We start from the raw sequence: 13,523 nt of genomic DNA, 5'->3' as shown, positions 1-13,523 counted from the left end.
GGTTCCAGAACAGCTGATCTTAGTTAGCTCAATCAATCCTGAGTAAGTTGTCACTGAGTTAAGACCAAAATAAAAAGCCATGATCAATGGAGCGCTGATTATATGATTCACTATAGCAACTAGGGACAGAAAATGTAACTGGAAGTGAAAGCTTTAATGTTTTATGCTAAGTATGAACACTTTTTTTGAAAGAAAAGTCATACAGTAAAATCATATTGGACTGAAGTGAGTCTATGCATAGGTTTTAATGCAGTAGTTTATCCATCTAACATTTAATCACATTTCAGGCCCTGCGCTAAGGTGGAATAATAATTAATATGAAATATAAAATCACTTTAAGTTAGGTGCAATCCCTTGAGTGATTTTTTTTATAGATGTTTTTATTCTCTTGTAACCTGCAGGCAATTTCTGTTAGACCAATTTATTTATAAATATTATGTAGTCAAATCTAAAATATAAAGAAAAACAATTTGCCATTTCAACTCATGTTTGGAAGATATTTTACTTGTTGTAAGTAATATAGCTCATATATTAACAATAATGAAATACCAAAAAATATCTAAAGTGTAATTATGAAAAAATAATTAAATATTCCATACCAAGGTTAAAAAATATTGTACTTATCTCTTTTTTGCAAATCATATATTTTTTTTCTTAACAGTTTACTTGATGTTAGTAACAAATGAAGTACAGTAATATTCTCATGAGAATCAACGGTCTCCACAGTGGACATTTTTGCATTAGTATCGATTATGCCACTGTTCTCAGTAAGATATAGCACCGATTGTACTTTTGTTTACAAAAATTAAAATAACTAAATGTACGTTTTTCTTTCTTTATTTTTTTATTTAAACAAATCAAAAAAATATTTTAAAAAATAAATCAAGGATTTGTTTTAATTGCTTCATTATATAGTTTTATTCAGCAGTCTTACACAAGGATGTAATGATGATGATTCCCTAATCTCACGGTTTACAAATTCAGAGTTTTCACTTAACCTGCTTTCTTAAATACTTCCCAGAACTGGTTATGTTATTTGTTTATGATTTTATTGTGTGACATCCTGATCACTGTCATAAAAAAAAGCTGCCCAATGACAACACTACACTAAAATAGATACGTACCAGGTGCGTTCACACGTATTGTGTACTCATTCACAACAATGCCTGGAACTCTTTTTGTTGGTTTATTTGCAGCGCTGAACTCGACTTCTGGTGCTGTTAGATCATCCACTTTGTGAGTGAAGATGATGAAAATGCTCTCCCCCACCTTAGAATAGAGCAAACCAGTATCAGTATGAGATTTACAGACCGTCCTCTTCTATTTCCTTAAAGGCCTACTGAAACCCACTACTACCGACCATGCAGTCTGATAGTTTATATATCAATGATGAAATCTTAACATTGCAACACATGCCAATACGGCCGGGTTAACTTATAAAGTGCAATTTTAAATTTCCCGGGAAACTTCCGGTTGAAAACGTCTAGATATGATGACGTTTGCGCGTGACGTCAATGGTTGAAGCGGAAGTATTGGGACACATTGTATCACAATACAAACAGCTCTGTTTTCATCGCAAAATTCCACAGTATTCTGGACATCTGTGTTGGTGAATCTTTTGCAATTTGTTTAATGAACAATGGAGACTGCAAAGAAGAAAGCTGTAGGTGGGATCGGTGTATTAGCGGCTGGCTGCAGTAACACAACCAGGAGGACTTTGAGTTGGATAGCAGACGCGCTATCCGACGCTAGCCGCCGACCGCATCGATGATCGGGTGAAGTGCTTCGTCGCGCCGTCGATCGCTGGAACACAGGTGAGCACGGGTGTTGATGAGCAGATGAGGGCTGGCGTAGGTGGATAGCTAATGTTTTTTAGCATAGCTCTGTGAGGTCCCGTAGCTAAGTTAGCTTCAATGGCGTCGTTAGCAACAGCATTGTTAAGCTTTGCCAGGCTGAGAATTATTAACCGTGTAGTTACATGTCCATGGTTTAATAGTATTGTTGATTTTCTGTCTATCCTTCCAGTCAGGGTTTTTTTAAATTTTGTTTCTATCTGCATTTGAACCAGATGCTATCACGTTAGCTCAGTAGCTAAAGTGTTTCGCCGATGTATTGTCGTGGAGATAAAAGTCACTGTGAATGTCCATTTCGCGTTCTCGACTCTCATTTTCAAGAGGATATAGTATTTGAGGTGGTTTAATATACAAATCCGTGATCCACAATAGAAAAAGGAGAGGGTGTGGAATCCAATGAGACCATGTACCTAAGTTACGGTCAGAGCGAAAAAAGATACACCCTGCACTGCCTCTCTAGTCCTTCACTCTAACGTACCTCAACCACAAATCTTTCATCCTCGCTCAAATTAATGGGGTAATCGTCGCTTTCTCGGTCCGAATCTCTCTCGCTCCATTTTAAACAATGGGGAATTGTGAGGAATCCTTTCTCCTGTGACGTCACGCTACTTCCGGTATAGGCAAGGCTTTTTTTAATCAGCGACCAAAAGTTGCGAACTTTATCGTCGTTGTTCTATACTAAATCCTTTCAGCAAAAATATGGCAATATCGCGAAATGATCAAGTATGACACATAGAATTGATCTACTATCCCCATTTAAATAAAAAAAAATCATTTCAGTAGGCCTTTAAAATACAAATCCGTGATCCACAATAGAAAAAGGAGAAAGTGTGGATTCCAATGAGACCTTGTACCTAAGTTACGGTCAGAGCGAAAAAAGATACGTCCTGCACTGCACTCTAGTCCTTCACTCTGACGTTCCTCATCTACAAATCTTTCATCCTCGCTCAAATTAATGGGGTAATTGTTGCTTTCTCGTCCGAATTGCTCTCGTTACTGGTGTAAACAATGGGGAAATGTGAAGAGCCTTTCAACCTGCGACGTCACGCTACTTCCGGTACAGGCAAGGCTTTTTTTATCAGCGACCAAAAGTTGCGAACTTTATCGTCGATGTTCTCTACTAAATCCTTTCAGCAAAAATATGGCAATATCGCGAAATTATCAAGTATGACACATAGAATGGATCTGCTATCCCCGTTTAAATAAGAACATTTAATTTCAGTAGGCCTTTAAGCCTCATGATGTAATGACCACAAACTTACCCCACACAAGACTTGGGTCGGTTGGACAGTGAGGCAGGTGATGTGTGAGTGTGGACTCATTTCCTCCGTTGCTGAAACACCCGCTGTCATGTGTTTGTCACCCTTCAAGTTGGCTTCCTGAAAGTCTGTTGACATCACTTCCTGTGTATTTTCTGTGGTGGTATCTTCATTTGAGGTTGTAGGTGTAATATGGAGCTGTTCTGAGGCTGCACATTTCTTCACATATTCATCCTGTAGCCTACCTTTAAAGAATTAACACAAAACCCAAAACCAGTGAAGTTGGCACGTTGTGTAAATCGTAAATAAAAACTGAATACAATGATTTGCAAATCCTTTTCAACTTATATTCAATTGAATAGACTGCAAAGACAAGATACTTAATGTTCGAACTGAGAAACTTCATTTTTTTCATGCAAATAATCATTAACTTAGAATTTAATGGCAGCAACACATTGCAAAAAAGTTGGCACATGGGCATTTTTACCACTGTGTTACATGGCCTTTTCTTTTAACAACACTCAGTAAACGTTTGGGAACTGAGGAGACCAATTTTTTAAGCTGTTCAAGTGGAATTATTTTCCATTCTTGCTTGATGTACAGCTTAAGTTGCTCCACAGTCCGGGGTCTCCAATGTCGTATTTTACGCTTCATAATGCGCCACACATTTTCAATGGGAGACAGGTCTGGACTACAAGCAGGCCAGTCTAGTACTCAAACTCTTTTACTACGAAGCCATGCTGTTGTAGCACGTGGCTTGGCATTGTCTTGCTGAAATAAGCAGGGGTGGTATAGCGGCCGTGCCAGCAACTTGCGGGTTGCAGGTTCGATCCCCGCTTCCACCATCCTAGTCACTGCCGTTGTGTCCTTGGGCAAGACACTTTACCCACCTGCTCCCAGTGCCACCCACACTGGTTTGAATATAACTTAGATATTGGGTTTCACTATGTAAAGCGCTTTGAGTCACTAGAAAAAAGCGCTACATAAATATAATTCACTTCACTTCTCTTGTCCATGAAAAAGACGCTGCTTGGATGCAACATATGTTGCTCCAAAACCTGTATGTACCTTTCAGCATTAGGGGGCGGCGTGGCGAAGTTGGTAGAGTGGCCGTGCCAGCAATCGGAGGGTTGCTGGTTACTGGGGTTCAATCCCCACCTTCACTTCACCCTTGCTCCTGATGGCTGCTGGTTAGCGCCTTGCATGGCAGCTCCCGCCATCAGTGTGTGAATGTGTGTGTGAATGGGTGAATGTGGAAATACTGTCAAAGCGCTTTGAGTACCTTGAAGGTAGAAAAGCGCTATACAAGTATAACTCATTTATCATTTATCATTTAATGGCGCCTTCACAGTAATACACCCCCATACCATCACAGATGCTGGCTTCTGAACTTTGTGCCTATAACAGTTCTTTTCCTCTTTGGTCCGGAGGACACAACGTCCACAGTTTCCAAAAACAATTTGAAATGTGGACTCGTCAGACTACAGAACACTTTTCCACTTTGCATCAGTCCATCTAAGATGAGCTCGGGCCCAGCGAAGCCGGCGGCGTTTCTGGGTGTTGTTGATAAATGGCTTTCGCTTTGCATAAGTGTGTTTTAACTTGCACTTACAGACGTAGCGACAAACTGTAGTTACTGACAGTGGTTTTCTGAAGTGTTCCTGAGCCCATGTGGTGATATCCTTTACACACTGATGTCGGTTTTTGATGCAGAACCGCCTGAGGGATCGAATGTCACGGTCATTCAATGTTGGTTTTCGGCTTTGTTACATGCAGTGATTTCTCCAGATTATCTGAACCTTTTGATGATATTACGGACCGTAGATGGTGAAATCCCTAAGTTCCGTTGCAATAGCTGGCTGAGAAATTTTGTTCTTAAACTGTTTGACAATTTGCTCACGCATTTGTTCACAAAGTGGTGACCCTCGCCCCATCCTTGTTTGTGAATGACTGAGCATTTCATGGAAGCTGCTTTTATTGCCAACCATGGCACCCACCTGTTCATGATTAGCCTGTTCACCTGTGGGATGTTCCAAATAAGTTTTTGATGAGCATTCTTTAACTTTCTCAGTCTTTTTTGCCACTTGTGCCAGCTTTTTTGTAACATATTGCATGCTTCAAATTCCAAATGAGCTAATATTTGCAAAAAATAACAAAGTATTCCAGTTTGAACGTTAAGTATCTTGTCTTTACAGTCTATTCAATTGAATATAAGTTGAAAAGGATTTGCAAATCATTGTATTCTTTTTTTTAATTTGAGATTTACACAACGTGCCAACTTCACTGGTTTTGGGTTTTGTAAATCAAAAAAGCACATTTACACCAAGAACAAAACTTTCTGGCCCAAAAAAGTCACACTAACAATTCTTGAGACCACCTTTACTGTAGCTTGGACAGCATTAATTTGCTGTGTCATCGTTTCCACAACATCATGCAATGTCATATTGTCACATCGTTATTTGACAAATGAGATGTTACTCACTGCATCAGTCAGGTTTAAATAACTTATTTGCTGACACATAATCACCCATGCAGTGTATTATTTATTATTAGAGCATCTTAACCAGAAACGACGTGAGCTTTGTCTTTTAACGGCCCAGGCCTTGTCGGAGTCTTTTGGGAATTGGGTTTAGAAAGGAGGCCTGCTTAGCCACCTCTTTTCTCTCTCTCCCGCTCCTTTGTGGGTTTGCAGGTCCCACAGCTGCACCTCCATCCATCCATCCAGTTTCTACCGCTTGTCCCTTTCGGGGTCGCAGGGGGTGCTGGAGCCTATCTCAGCTAAATTGGGGCTTATCAGCTGGAGGAGCGTTATTTTGCACATGTGTTTGTTTTGTTCATTTATGTTAGTTTTGTCGTTTTTGTTAAGGTTGTCCTCACATTTGTTATAATAATTATTCTTTTGTGCACTTTTAACTTCAGTTTCGACCCCCTTTTGTCGTTGCAACCCTGAGCCAGCCGCAACACTTCTATCTGTTTAATTTATCCCTGCTTTTAGCAGTGTTCAAAACCAAAATGCATTTCATACAAGATTTAACAGCAAAACCTAATAAGATACAATAGTTCTATCATCATAACACGTGTCGTGAAAGATAATTGCTTTGAACGTTTAACGTTCTTGGCAAAGTTTGTAGTGCCGTAGATCTGCACTGAATCCTACTGAAGGGTATTTTGCCGTTTTTCAAAACATGAAAGTGGCAAAATATAAAATGCAGCTCTGTGTATGATGCAGTGTAGGTCTACTTCATTGCAAAATAAAACTATAACGGGGACGTGCGATCAAGGTAGGCAGTCAAACATGGAGAACCAAACAATAAAAATAAATATTAATATTTGTTCATTAAACTGTGTTATAAATGTATTTTCTGTATGACGATTATCAATTTTATCAACATTTACTGGAGCAAAAATAAAAACATTTGCACAAAGACTTATGAGACTTCTGGGTATTGTGCCGCTTCTCATTCTTGCGTGTGTGTGTGTGTGTGTGTGTGTGTGCAAAGCGGAAGAGGCTGAGGGCATGGCTTACTGACTGGTCTGCTGGTCCGCAATTAGATTGAAAAAAACAACATTTATTTTACCTTTTTTTGTCTTATGCCTCTGGTTGAGAACTTTACTTTTGGTCCAAATAAGAACATCCAACTCTGTGTGACGTCACAGCGCAGCCAGACAGCAAAACCCCGCAAACAGAGGCCTCCAAAACTGTGTGTAAGCTCACGTCCAAATGCATGAACTTCATTATTTGATGCTTTGTCATTGTTTAACACGAGTATCCAACATTGTAACAACTTTAATAAGTCAGAGGAGAAGAAATTCATCATTCTGTAGGGCCTCTTTTAGACAAAATGGAGGTGATCATACAAAATACATTTTCAAGGAAGTTACCAATAGATAGTGCTGTTTCAGATACAAATATAAGAAAGACTCCAAATATTTTATTTATCAAAGCAAATACATGAGATCAATAAGTTTTTGTCTTAAAGAGCAACCTGTATTGACGGTAATTAGAACAATAATTTAAGTTTAAAAAAACAAACATATATATGCACACATTTATGTATTTATATATATATACAGTATATATATATATATACATACACTACCGTTCAAAAGTTTGGGGCCACCCGAACAATTTTGTGGAATAGCCTTCATTTCTAAGAACAAGAATAGACTGTCGAGTTTCAGATGAAAGTTCTCTTTTTCTGGCCATTTTGAGCATTTAATTGACCCCACAAATGTGATGCTCCAGAAACTCAATCTGCTCAAAGGAAGGTCAGTTTTGTAGCGTCTGTAACGAGCTAAAGTGTTTTCAGATGTGTGAACATGATTGCACAAGGGTTTTCTAATCATCAATTAGCCTTCTGAGCCAATGAGCAAACACATTGTACCATTAGAACGCTGGAGTGATAGTTGCTGGAAATGGGCCTTTTTACACCTATGTAGATATTGCACCAAAAACCAGACATTTGCAGCTAGAATAGTCATTTACCACATTAGCAATGTATAGAGTGTATTTCTTTAAAGTTAAGACTAGTTTAAAGTTATCTTCATTGAAAAGTACAGTGCTTTTCCTTCAAAAATAAGGACATTTTAATGTGACCCCAAACTTTTGAACGGTAGTGTACATATATATACACATACACATATATATATATATATATATATATATATATATATATATATATATATATATATATATATATATATATATATATATATATATATATATACATATACATATATATATATTTATTTATATATATATATATATATATATATATATATATATATATATATATATATATATATATATATATATATATATATATATATATTTATTTATATATATATATATATATATATATATATATATATATATATATATATATATATATATATATATATATATATATATATATATATATATATATATATATATATATATACATACATACATACATACATACATACATATATATGTATATATTTATAACACCAAAATACAAACAAAGTTTGCTAGTAAATAGATATGACCAAAGATCTCACAGAGATTCCCAAGTAATTTTGACCGATATAAGCAAACCAGTCACGTGATTTGTGCTGTCCCCAGGGGCAGGGGCGCCGAAAAGGGGGGGTAAAGGAGACGGATTCTAGGGGCCCATGATGGAGGGGGGCCCAGAGAGGCCCCTATTGATGATGAAATTATAATACAGAAAAAATAATGTCAACTGTGATGCTGTTCTTCTTTCAAAAATATGGTAATGATAGTCAAAAATACCATTAAAATGCATAACTGTATGTAAAAAAGCATCAAAAAATGTTGCCGCTGTGTTGGGGGCCCTGTAAAGATTCTTTTCATGGGGCCCAAAATCCCTAGCGGTGCCCCTGCCCAGCGGGACCACTGTTCCCTTTGCCAACAATAACACTGCAAATCTGCAAATCATGCAGACTATTTGAGAGCCAACAACAATTACATTGGGACAAACGATTATCCCAGAACCTTACGTTTTTTATCCTGAATATAAGGAGGGTGAGCCACAAGTTTGAGAAGCTGTGTGATAAGCAGATCCAGCTTAGTGAAACACTAAAGCATCATGTAGCAGTATTGCTAAATGCTAAACAAGAAATACACACTACGAACATAATAAAATGATCACTTACTGTAGAATGTCTGCTCTCACAGGGATAACGACATATAGGTTGTTCTTATTTCTCGTTTTGATGAAGAATGAATCTTAACCCACACCATACTTGCCAACCCTCCCGTTTTTAGCGGGAGAATCCCGGTATTCAGCGCCTCTCCCGACAACCTCCCTTCTCCCGACAAACTCCCGGTATTCAGTCGGAGCTGGAGGCCACGCCCCCTCCAGCTCAATGCGGACCTGAGTGGGGACAGCCGTTCTCACGTCCGCTTTCCCAGCAGCTTGCCTGCCCAATGACGTCATAACATCTACGGCTTTTAGAGAGTAGAGTGCACAACAACCAGAGAGAGTTCTTGGTTTCTTATGTGGGTTTATTGTTAGGCAGTTTCATTAACGTCCTCCCAGCGCGGTAACAACACACAACAACAGCAGTCACGTTTAGTCTACTGTAAAGCAGTTCGTCTGCCATAAACAGCAATGTTGTGACACTCTTAAACAGGACAATACTGCCACCTACCGGATAGCCTGCAGAATACTGAAATTCAAGTATGTATTTTATTTATATGTATGATAAAATTTAAATAAAATATATATATATATAGCTAGAATTCACTAAAAGTCAAGTATTTCATACATATATATATATATATATATATATATATATATATATATATATATATATATATATATATATATATATATATATATATATATATATATATATATATATATATATATATATATATATATATATATGTATATATATTATATATATATGTGAAATACTTGATTTGGTGAATTCTAGCTGTAAATAAACTCTCCTCTTAACCACGCCCTTGGCCACGCCCCAACCACGCCACCCCCCACCACCCCCACCTCCCGATATTGGAGGTCTCAAGGCTGGCAAGTATGACCCACACAAAGAGTTAAAAAGAAAAGTTGCAGCAGACTATCGTCTTCTAGTGTTGTGTCGTTCGCGAACGATTCGTTCGAAAGAACGAATCTTTTGAGTGAACGTACTGAACCGAATCACTTTATGAACTGATTCGTTCCTTTCTCAGTTCAGTTGAGCTCCGCAGCGACCATGCCTGTATGAGTGGAACTGGCGCATTCTGTGACTCACTGAACCCTCGACGTCGGCGAACGACGCAGCCAATGAGAGGGCGGGGGGAGGGACTGAGCGAACGATTCGTTCACCGCGGATTAACGACATGAATCACTCAGTGAACGACAACGCTCTCGCTCTCTGCTCTGCTTGCCCCAATGCCGCGAGTGATTCTCCCCCCGTCGCGGGGATATGTTTCATGCCATTGGCATCCGTTCTCCATTCATTCTCCAAGCTAACGGCTAATGTTGACTCAAGCCACATGAAAACAAACACACGTCCCCATTATCTTAACACATAAAGTTAAAGAAAATCCGTGCAGGCTGAGCAGCAGCGACGTGAGGGGGAGGGGCGGAGGGTAACGTGTAGGGCAGGCTGTTTTGAGAAGATTTAAAATAAAAATAATAACTAATGTATGTACACATGTGAATGATCGAGGGTTAGTTCTTTGTTTCTTTAGGTGGGTTTATTGTAGGCAGTTTTCATGAACGTCCACTCAGTGCGGCAACATCACACAACAACAACAGACACCTTGTTGTCCTACCGTAAAGCAAGTCGTCTGCCGTAAACATCAATGTTGTGACACTCTCAAACAGGGCAACACTGCCATCTAGTGTACATGCATATGTGACATCTCCCTTCTTTTCAAGTTATATCAAATAACTGCAAAGTGTATCTTAACAGGTAATAATAGCTCAATTGAAATGAACAATATTACAATTGTGATGCCACATCATTGTCTAATACTTTCAAACCGCAAGTGGGCTATGTAACAGTAAATTCAAATCTGTAAAAATAGGTCTTAGTTGCAAATAACTCAAAGTGTACTTCCTTTGTCGCAATAAAAATGGAAGCAATTACTCTTATCAAAATGTACAGAAGCTACATAACTGTTACACAAATGTTCCGTAAAACATAACTCAATGTGCATTCTCAAAGTAAACAGATGATTGTGTCATCTCTCTTCTTCTTCTTCCCCCCCCCAAAGGCCATAGGTGTTTTTTTTTTCCACCCCATTGTCCAATGTGAAACACCCAAAACACTTCTCTACAAGTCCAGTTTAGCGGCTGGCTTACTGACACGGCCAGACCTGGTCAAAACATGTCCTGGTGTTTGTGTTGGGGTTGTCAGCTCACTTGGATTGGGGCAGCTATCCTCTGTAACGGTGGCACACAGTGATTGAGAAATCATCCCACCACTCTCATTGGTGTGCACAGGTGGGGTAGTCTTTTCCGGCTCGGGGATTGGTTGTGCCCGAAGATGAAGTCTGTTACGCCGCAGCACTGCTCCTCCCTGCGTATTGACGATATAAGATCTCGGAGTAATACTTTCTTTTGAGACAACTGCTGGCGTCTTCCAAGATTTTTCGTTGTCCAGCTTGATGTAGACATTATCTCCCGGCTGTAGAGCAGGAAGATGTCTGGCACCATGACGGCGATTGTAATAGAAGGCTTGTTTAGTCTTCTCTTTAGCATCCTTTTGCTTGACAGTCTTTCTGTTGGGCCATTTAGGTTGCAGATTTTTCTCGAGCGTAGGGAGAGTTGTTCGGATCTTCCTCCCCATCAGCAGTTCTGCTGGGCTAACTCCTGTGGTAGTGCAGGGAGTCGAACGATAGCACATGAGAGCTATCAGTGGATCGTCCTGTCGGAGGATTCTCTTTGCTGTCTGCACTGCTCTTTCTGCATGTCCGTTTCCTTGAGGGTGGTGAGGACTAGACGTAATGTGTCTGAAGTCCAGTTGTCGCGCCACCTCCTGGAATTCCGCACTGGAAAATTGAGGTCCGTTGTCACTCACCACCTCGTCCGGGATACCAAACCTAGCGAAGGTTGCTTTCAGTCTCTGAATAACCTGAGCGCTGGTTGTTGATGGTAGATGCAGGATTTCCAGGTACCGTGAATAGTAATCAGATATCACCAGATAATCGTGCTTGTTGTGTTCGCAAAGGTCAAGAGCTATTCGTTTCCATGGACGGTCTGGCAGGGGTGTGGAGATGAGTGGCTCCTTCTGCTGAGCTCGCTTCTGCTCCTGACAGGTCCTGCACGACTCTACAATGTTCTTAAGTCCTACAGAGAGTCCTGGCCACCAAACCGATGTTTTGGCCCTTTCTCTGCACTTTGTGAGCCCTTGATGTCCATCGTGTATTTTCTGCAAAATATCTGCTCTTAATAACTTTGGAATAACAATTCTGTTTCCTCGTGTGACCAAGCCATCAGCTTCTGATAGTTCATTTTTCACTTTTAGAAAGTCTCTGGCACACGGTGGGACATTAGCAATGTGTTCTGGCCATCCTGACCTGATTAGTTTGATGACAGCCTGCAGCTGGCTGTCGGCCATTGTTGCTGTCCTGATGCTCTCCATTCTGGTTGGAGACGCTGGGATGCCCTGCATCACTGTGGCTACGTAGCACGCCACATCATCCTGAGTGTCAGTCTCTCCTTTTGTGTGCGTTTGTGGGCTACGAGACAGGGCATCTGCAACTACAAGAGTTTTCCCTGGCACATATTCTGCTACCGGTTTGTACCTCAGGAGTCTCATCAGTAACCGCTGACATCTTAAGGGAACATTGTCCAGACTTCTATTGTTGACAAGCGGTACTAATGGTTTGTGATCGGTCTCAAGCCTGAACTGATCCAAGCCGCAAACATACTTGTCAAATTTTTCACAGGCCCATACACCAGCCAGACACTCTTTCTCGATCTGGGCGTAACGTGTTTCGGCTTCAGTGAGACGTCTGGAGCAGTAAGCTACTGGCTTCCACTCCTCTCCATGGAGTTGGAGCAGTACGCCCCCCAGGCCATAACTACTGGCGTCGGCAGACACAGCTGTGGGCTTAGCAACATCGTAGAAGGAAAGAACCGGTGCTGTGGTCAGCATCTCCTTAATGTTCTCAAATGCTGCCTGCTGTGTGTGGCTCCAGGTCCAGATGTTCCTGCTTTTCAAAAGCTCATATAATGGTTGACCTATTGTAGATAGGCTAGGAACATACCTCCCCAGGTAGTTCACCATGCCCAGCACTCTTTTAAGCTCCTGGACATTTCTTGGTGGGGCCAGCTGTTGAATGGCCTCAACTTTGTCAGGGTCGGGTCTGACCCCTGAATGATCGATGAGGTGTCCCAAAAAACGTAGTTGGCTTTGTCTGAGGGAGCATTTGTCTTTATTGAGCTTCAAGCCTGCTGATTCAACACGTTGAAGTACCTTTTCAAGTCTAATGTCATGCTGTTCCATCGAGGTCCCATAGACCAGGATGTCGTCCATAAAAACCTCAACACCTTCCAGCCCTTGCAGCGTCTCCAGCATTTTTCGCTGGAAGATTTCCGGTGCGCTGGTGATCCCGAATGGTAATCTCTTAAAACAGTATCTGCCAAACGGTGTAATAAAAGTTGTTAGCTTGCAGCTGTCTGAGTGCAGCGGGATCTGCCAGAACCCACTCGCAGCATCAAGAGAGGAGAACACCGTTGCTCCACTGAGCTTGGCCGTGATCTCATCCGAGGTAGGTAAAATATAACGCTCTCTTTTGACTGAATCATTAAGCCGTTTCAAGTCCACACATATCCTGGCTTTGCCAGTGTTCTTCTTCAGAACAGGTACCATTGGTGCACACCATTCAGTTGGCTGTGTTACTGGCTCTATGATGCCGTTATACTCCATCCTGTGTAGTTCATCTTTG

General features: G+C 40.4%; 1 protein-coding gene across 2 annotated transcripts in view; it reads right to left on the bottom strand.

Moving 5' to 3' along the window:
- The window catches only part of pik3ap1 (phosphoinositide-3-kinase adaptor protein 1), a 132,891-nt gene that overhangs the window by 19,119 nt on the left and 100,249 nt on the right, over positions 1–13,523 (bottom strand). For both annotated transcript variants that reach the window (XM_062058691.1, XM_062058690.1), the window contains 2 exons: positions 3,116–3,357; positions 1,125–1,269 (listed from right to left, as the gene is read on the bottom strand). In XM_062058691.1, coding sequence (XP_061914675.1) covers positions 1,125–1,269; positions 3,116–3,357 — 387 coding nt within the window. The remainder of the gene's footprint in view (positions 1–1,124; positions 1,270–3,115; positions 3,358–13,523) is intronic.

Source organism: Entelurus aequoreus, linkage group LG09 (assembly GCF_033978785.1).
Source record: "Entelurus aequoreus isolate RoL-2023_Sb linkage group LG09, RoL_Eaeq_v1.1, whole genome shotgun sequence".
NCBI lineage: Eukaryota > Metazoa > Chordata > Actinopteri > Syngnathiformes > Syngnathidae > Entelurus > Entelurus aequoreus.
This window is presented reverse-complemented; position numbering and strand designations above follow the sequence as displayed.